At 42.4% G+C, this 8,257-nt stretch overlaps 1 protein-coding gene across 3 annotated transcripts; it reads left to right on the forward strand.

Annotated features, from left to right (window-relative positions):
• Positions 1–6,807: 6,807 nt before the first annotated feature.
• LOC122280780 lies at positions 6,808–8,056 on the forward strand. Of its 3 annotated transcripts, none has more exons than XM_043091801.1 (3): positions 6,808–6,966; positions 7,101–7,253; positions 7,722–8,056. In XM_043091801.1, the coding sequence occupies exons 1-2, from the start codon at positions 6,961–6,963 to the stop codon at positions 7,251–7,253; spliced, it is 159 nt and encodes a 52-aa protein (XP_042947735.1). In that variant the 5' UTR covers positions 6,808–6,960; the 3' UTR covers positions 7,722–8,056. The 3 variants fall into 3 exon arrangements, with proteins under 3 accessions (XP_042947735.1, XP_042947733.1, XP_042947734.1); XM_043091799.1 differs by having other exon boundaries at positions 7,101–7,249; XM_043091800.1 differs by having other exon boundaries at positions 6,813–6,962; positions 7,106–7,249.
• Positions 8,057–8,257: the final 201 nt, after the last annotated feature.

Here is an 8,257-nt window from a genome sequence, read left to right on the forward strand (position 1 = left end):
TTGATCTCACACTGATAGTCACTGATTAGCTCCAGCCATCGTCTCTACCTCATATTCAGATTTTTTTGGGAAAACAAATGCTTCAAGCTCTTGTGATCAGTAAATACCTCGCAAGCTTCCCCATACAAGAAGTGCCGCCAGATTTTGAGGGCAAAAACAATCGCAGCCAATTCTAGATCGTGCGTCGGATAATTCTTCTCGTGGTCCTTTAGCTGACGAGATGCATAGGCTACAACCCGTCCTTCCTGCATAAGGACACAACCCAAACCAAACTTAGACGCATCACTGAAGACTACGAATGGCTTATGCGGTTCTGGGAGCGCTAACACTGGTGCCGTCGTCAACCTGTTCTTTAATTCCTGAAAGCTTCTCTCACATTTCTCTGACCAAACAAATTCTGTATTCTTCTGAGTCAAAGCTGTGAGAGGTCCGGATAGGCGAGCAAAACCCTCTACAAATCTTCGGTAGTATCCGGCGAGCCCCAAGAAACTCCTGACCTCGCGCACTGTAGTCGGGCGCTGCCATGACAAAATGGCTTCTACCTTACTAGGATCAACAGCCACTCCGCCCCGGGAAATTACGTGCCCAAGGAATTTAACTTCTTCCAACCAGAATTCACACTTGCTGAGCTTGGCGTATAGCTGGTGTTCTCTCAACCTCTCAAGTACCAGACTAAGATGATACACATGCTCTTCAACATCTCGGGAATAAATCAGTATATCATCAATAAATACTACCACAAAGGAATCCAGATAAGGTCGAAACACTCGATTCATCAAATCCATGAAAGCTGCAGGGGCATTAGCTAACCCAAACGGCATCACCTTAAATTCATAATGCCCATACCTCGACCTGAAAGCAGTTTTAGGCACATCCTGGTCTCTGATTCTCAACTGGTAGTATCCCGACCTCAGATCAATCTTAGAGAACATGACTGCTCCTTGAAACTGATCAAACAAATCATCTATCCGCGGGAGAGGATATTTATTTTTGATGGTCACCTTATTCAATTCCCGATAATCAATGCACATATGGAGGGTTCCATCTTTCTTTTTAACAAATAAAACTGGTGCACCCCACGGCGACGTACTAGGCTGAATAAATCCCTTCTCTACCAGTTCTTGCAACTGAGTCTTCAACTCTTTCAATTCAGCCGGTGCCATGCGATAAGGAGCTTTATGCACAGGAGCCGCTCCAGGTTCCAAGTCTATAACAAACTCCATCTCCCGAACAGGGGGTAGTCCGGGCAAGTCATCCACAAACACATCGGGAAATTCTTCCACAACTGGAATGTCTGCCAAAGACTTCTTCTCAGGCGGCGTGGACACCATCTGCACCAAGAATGCATCCGCTCCCCATGCAATCTCTCGTCTTGCCTGAATCGCCGATATAATTATCGGCTTTTCTTTTAATCTACTCCCCGCAAATTCCAGACAATCACCATCTGGAAGCTGAAAGCTAATTATCCGACTTCTGCAATTAATACTCGCAGAATATCGGTATAGCCAATCCATCCCGAGGATGATATCGAAGCCCAACCGCTTGAACACCACCAAATCCGCATCCAAGAACCTTCCCTCAAAATTTAACGGGCATCCCAAAGCAACCTTGGAACACCACACCATCTCACCATCGGGTAGAGCCACTACCATAGACTTCGGCAACGGTTCCATGACCAAATTACACACCCGAGCAAACGTGGAAGATACAAACGACCGTGAAGCACCGGAATCAAACAAAGTACAAGCATAAAACTCATACAAACGGACTCTTCCTGAACCAAACACATCAACCCATGAAATCCAAAAAGCAAAGAATAAACCACATACACCAAGAATTAAATCCAACTTAAAATTAAATTAAACCATACCTGTAATTACTCCAGCATCATGGGTCGCTGGTGCCTCATCATCCACCTCTCCGGGTGTGACAGCATAAACCTGGGCTTGCACTGCTTGTCTCAGGTTGGTTCTTCCACCGTGTCTACCTCCACGGCTTCCTTGAACTCTGACGGAGCAATCCCGAGCGATATGTCCCACTTGGCCGCACCGGTAACACTGGGGTCCGCTACTCATCCGACACTCGCCCTCATGAGCTCTATTACAAGCTCCACAAATAGGCACCCGTCCTCCCATACGAACACCTGAGGACGTTTGAGGTCGAGTTCTAGTCCGCTGAACAAACTTCTGGGGCGAACCCGAGCTACTTCCTTCACCAGAAAAACTCCGCCTCTTATGCCCTGGAGGGGAGCCCACACTCAGATTATTTTCCCGCTCCACAAGGGTGGCCACATCCACTAATTCCTGAAAAGTGGATATCCGATGGCTGACCACCATACGGCGTATGTCATGACGTAGCCCCTCCTGGAAACGATCTGCTCGCATCTCCTCAGTGGCGACAAGGTGAGGAGCAAATCGCTCAAGTTCTATGAACCTCCGGGCGTATTGTTCCACTGTCGCGCCCCCTTGGACCAGATTTGAGAACTCTCTTGCCTTTTGCTTCCTTACCGATGTGGGAAAGAAGCGGTCATTGAACTCCTTCTTGAAACGCTGCCAGGTCACCGCAGCGAAAGATCCCAGTTCAGACTCCAACAACACCCTCTTGGTATCCCACCAATCAGAAGCAGTACCTTGCAAGAGATAGCTGGCGTAGAGTACTTGCTGTGCCTCAGTGCATCCACACACCTCAAAGGTTTTCTCCAGATCTTTGATCCATCTTCCAGCCTGAAGTGGATCCTCATTTCCAGTGAAGTGTGGAGTCCTATGCGCCAGGAAGCGCTCATAGGTGCATCCGGCTTGCACCATGCTACTGGACCCTCCTGGATACATCCAAGGCCCTCCCTGATATGGCCAAGGACCTCCTGGTTGTGGCCAAAACCCTCCTTGTTGTGGACAAGGCCCTCCTGGTGGTGGACAAGGCCCTCCTGATGGTGGCCAAGGACCCCCTTGTTGTGGCCAAGTCCTTGTTGTGGCCAAGGCCCTGTCTGTTGAGACCTCGCACTCTGCTGCATAAATTCCGTCATCTGCCGTATTGCTTCAGCTAGGGAGTCATCCCTGGAGGTATTGTCCCGTGGTTCTTGGGTAGATTTCCTTGGTCTCCCCATTTTCCTGCCACAACACCACTCCTGACCCTCCTTTAAGAAAACAAATAAAACCATCATAAAACCAACAAAAACAAAACCAACACCACACAGCAAGAAACAAAAGAAACCAGCTTGCAAAAACATAACCAAATAAATACAAACAAACAAACAAGCTCAAACAAATAAAACAACTGTACTTAACATAATTTTTAAAACACAACTTTAAAAAGCATTCTGGTACTGCCTACAGGACATGTGGTTTTACCCAGAGCCAAACCTCTCTGATACCACCTGTGACGCCCCCCGAATCCCCACGCTCGAACACGGGGAAATCGAGACGTCCGGATGGTGACAACCCGAGTCGCCATCCCATCAACGGGTGCCAAGTGTGTGCAAAAGCAACAAATGTGCACAAAAGAACACGCAGCGGATAACGAAAGTCATAACTAAGTACCAGAATTTTTCTTAACGTAATACAAGCTGTTTAAAACATACATAAATAAAATATTACAAAAAACACAAATACAGTTTTAAACCAAAATAAACCATAGCATCAGCAACCCGGCGGAGCCGCATCCTCGGGCTCAGCCTCCTCCTCTTCGTCCTCCAACTCTGCACCAAAAGCTACGGAACCAAAAATGGTACCGCAGGTAAGTAAAACCCAAACACTACCAGATAAAAACACATATAGAACTCAAACAATATGCATGAAACATGCCCAATGCACAAAGCCCATAAAAGACAATTTTTCCACACACGCCAAAAAAACCCATTTGGCCCAAAAACACATCATTTCCGAAAAACACGCCAAAAGTCACATTTGGCCTTTATCCGACTCAAACCATTATCCATATTAACCGTATGCACCATGACCTCCCCTAGGGGTCATCCGCACACCCTGGCTCCAGTGCCACACCGCAGAGTACCACCACGCATGTGACGCCTAACAAGCGATGCCCAGTTCCGTGCCCAGCACGTTCGTAGCCAAGCGTCCTCTAGCCCTCACCAGCGAAGGGCCACGGAGTCGGTGCGTGGGGCGATGCCCGGTTCCGCGCCCGGCGCGTTCGTAGCCAAGCAACCCCTAGCCCCCGCTCCCGTCGTCTAGCGACAACTCAGGGGACATCACTCAGTTTATTCCACTCCCGAGTGACCAGAGGAGCTCCACCAGGATAATACCCCATCCCGGCTTGGGGTCGTGATACACACGCACCCGTAAGACCACCTACGCCAATAAACAGGTTTTTCACACTTAAACAAAACACACGTGCATGCACCATGTAATGCCATATCAATGCAAAATAAAATAATCCAACAACATAAATCAAATAAACAGGCAACTCCGTCCTCCATCCATCCGACCCCCGAACTCCTCGGATTCAGTCCGGAATCAACCAACCAGTAGCAATAAATTATTGAAAGAGCAATATATATTTAAATCCGAAAATAGGGTTTGGAAAATACTTACAGCGCTATATGGCAATTTTAGAAAACACGAGGCGTTGCAAACAGCGGCGAAAAAACAACGTCATAGTGAAAATTCACTATGGCCGTGGGTTGTGAAAAACCCACTTTTGAACGGGGACAAACTAGGGCTTGAGATTGATAGGGAATGGTCTAGGGATGGTTGTGAAGCTATTGGAAGTGGTGGCTGGCCGTGAGTGGAGGCAAAATCGCCGGAAAGAGGCCGGATTTCCCAAAAAGGAAAGCTAGCTCGTAGGAGCTGTTCCGGTGGTCGTTGGAGGCCGGAAATAGGTGGGTTAGGATGGCAAGGGACCGGTGATGAAGTGGTGAAGAAATGGTGGCCGGAGGTGGAGCGACGGCGGCGGATCGGAGCCAAAGCCGCCCGCACGGTGGCCGGACGACGGCGGTTCGAGCGGCTGAAGGTTCCAACGTGAGAGAGAGAGAAGAGAGAAAGAGAGAGACCGGGGGGGGCTCGAGCGGGAAAGAAAGAAAAAAAAAGAAAAGAAAGAAAAAAAAAAAGAAAAAGAAAGGAAAAAGAAAGAAGGAAAAGAGAAAAAGGAAAAAGAAAAGGAAAAAAGAGAAAGAGATGTAGGGAAAAGACGAGGTCTAATCCTCGGTCCGGGAAAAACAACACTAAACCGCCGAAAAGGGATTAAAAACTGTAAACAACCAAAAGAAATAAAACAAAACATCAATTAAATTAAAAACAATTTTAAAACGCAAATAAATTAAAATAAATAACTAAAATATTAATTAAAATAAAAACAACTATTTCAGCGAAAATACACTCAAAAGTGGGTCATCACAACTAAAATGCACTCAAAATGTGGACAGTGTGCGCGCCGAAAAGAGCTTTCCGAATTGGGGTCTTATGAGCAATTCCGACGCCCGTAGCCAAAGTTATGGCCAAAAGACTGAAACGCACTCAAAACAGCCCCAATTAGGAACATATCACAATCAATTCTCGCCTTTGCGCTGATATGCTAACTCATGGTATCTCAGTGCCATCAAGGTGCAATCTAACAGCTCAGCATCACCTGTCTCAGATCCCCCTACATCACTTATGCTTTTTTAGATCTAACCATCCATACCCCAATCCCTCCGGTGTGTGGACTCCACATGCTGCCATAATTTTCCACAAGTGCTCTTGACCATTGGCAACTCGGACTGTCCTTAACATTCTATTTGTTCCTATTTTTACTTCCCCTATCTATGGAATTGGAGTTCTTTATCAATTAAATCAAAATTGCAAGATGCAGTACACCCCGTCCATCATGTCTTCTAGCCGTCGCAACACAGTCTACATGTCAAACTGTTCAAAAATCGCAAATGACTATTTCTTCTTAGTGGGAATGGACAGGGATAATTTGAACAATCTCATATCCATTTTTGTAGTGTTGTGTTAATAATTTTGGGGTGTTTGTTTGGTTTCCCCACCCATTATACCTTATAGCATTGTTAATAGATTATGCATATGTAAAGGACAATTTTGATAAATATAATATGAATTTAGATTTTAGATATCCCATTTACATAAGTCTCCACATTAGAATATCTATTTTTTTTAATTATATAACAATAAAATAATATAAGATAAATTTGACTTTGACTATTTCATATCAAATCTCCACATTAGATTATCTATTTATTCATTATATAGTAATGAGTAATTAATAATTTAAAAAATATTTAATTTTGTTAATTATTAATTTATTTTATTTTATCATATTTGAATTATCCATTATTATTTTATTTTATCATATTTTACTATTTAATTTAAAGAAAATGATGAAAGTTTGTGGATGCAGATGAGAGAAGAGAAAGTGTTATAAAGAATAATAAAATAAGATTTGCTCTTTGTATAGTGTAGATCAAATTTGATATTTTCCTTATCAATACTGTAGAGCTATAAAAGCTACAAATTTTGTTAATAACTAATTCGATGTAAGTGAGTTTTGTATCTATAAAAATTTTATGTGCAGTCATTTTTGCATACTTCTTTATGCACTCCAGTGATATGATTGGATATGTATTAAAAAAATTAATCCAATCAATCATATCAATAAAGTGCATAGAAAATACATAAAAATAACTATATATAATATTACTCTCGTATCTAATAGTTAAAAAGTATTATATATTTAAATATGAATAAACCGGTGGGATGCTCTTACTCACCTTATAAACAAGCTTAGAAAAATAATAATAATAATAAATGAATAAAGTACTGCTGATGCCTTGTGATTAAAGGGAAAATAAAATTGCAGCTGCCTTCACTGCGTGGTAAAAAACGCGGGCGTTCAAGTGAAGTAACCGGATCAAACTCACAGAGTCACAGGAGTGTGAGCCCCAGATCTGTCCGTCTCTGGTAACAAGCCCTCCGTCTCTCTGTTCCATCTTAGCTGCTCAATCCGAAAATGTTCGTAAGTCTCTCTCTCTCTCTCTCTCTCTCTCTCTCTCTCTCTCGTTTAGATCTTCTCTAAAAGAATTATGAGGAAATTAAGCCAATAGTTAAATTGTTAAATTTCGGGTGGTGATCGTGTGTGGATGGGTGCAGTTCAGGAGGTTGATAGAAGTGGAACCACCGAGCCTGGTTAGGTACTTTCTCGGAGCGGCGATAATGGTGATTGGAGTTGTATTGCCCGTCGGATACATGATGTTCCGAAACAAGCGTGTCCCTTCCTCTTCCTCTTACTCCAAACAGACGTAGGTGTGCCTTTCTTTTTGGTCAATTTCGTTTTTCTTTTTCTTTTTTACCTTTTTTTTTTCTTCCTCTTTGTTGTTCTGATTCATATTAGTTGGAATTTGTGCGATTTCTCTTAGTACATATCAAATGGATCATTGTTCTGAATTTTACGTTTTGAAATATTTATATTCGAAGAGCAGGGTGTAAAAGAAAAGAAGTTTGAAATTGAAAAAAAAGGACTTCCAGTTGACTGTAACTGATGTAAACAATTAGGGTTACATGGGTGGCTTTTTCATTTTATGGGAAACCACGCTGATATGCTACTTGGGTTTATATTTTATTTTGTTTTCTTTTGTTCAGTTTTTTTTTTTTTTTCCAAATTAAGAAATCAAATCTTGAGTTAGAAAACTTGTTTGGTTACAAAATATTTTCATTGGTTACCATATTTGTATAAATTAATTGAAGAATTGCGTTGTGTTGCTATTTCCCCAGGAACAAAGTTTTGATATAGAGAGACCGAGAAATGGAAGCTTTGGATTCGATTTGTGGGTCATAAAGTATGAAGAAGATGATTGAGAAAAAGGATTTTACAGACCCTCCAAGTACAAATGTAAATTTATTTGAACTCCTATTCTATTATATGGGGGGATTCTAACGTCATATTTGCCAAATGGTATGTGTGCATTTCAAATCTTTTTTGGTCTTGGATTTTATCATCGAGCTGATTTCATATAGTCGAGTAGATTTGGTCCATCATGTCTTGGGATTTGAGCGACATTTAAGAACTATTTCTTTTTTATAAGTGAAGGAATTTCTAGAAGAACTAATTCTGTTTTTTAGCTCTATTGAGACGAGTTCATTCTGTTGAGTTTTAATTGTTAGAATCCGGATTTCTGTTCAGTATCGTGCACTCTATGTTTGATAAATGGAGTATATATGCTTTGAAGGTGTCTATGAATTCTGTTATTGCATTAACAAAGTATGCTATTGCGACTTAAAACTCAGTGTTCAAGTAAGGGATGGGGAGG

This window comes from Carya illinoinensis, chromosome 11, assembly GCF_018687715.1.
Source record: "Carya illinoinensis cultivar Pawnee chromosome 11, C.illinoinensisPawnee_v1, whole genome shotgun sequence".
NCBI lineage: Eukaryota > Viridiplantae > Streptophyta > Magnoliopsida > Fagales > Juglandaceae > Carya > Carya illinoinensis.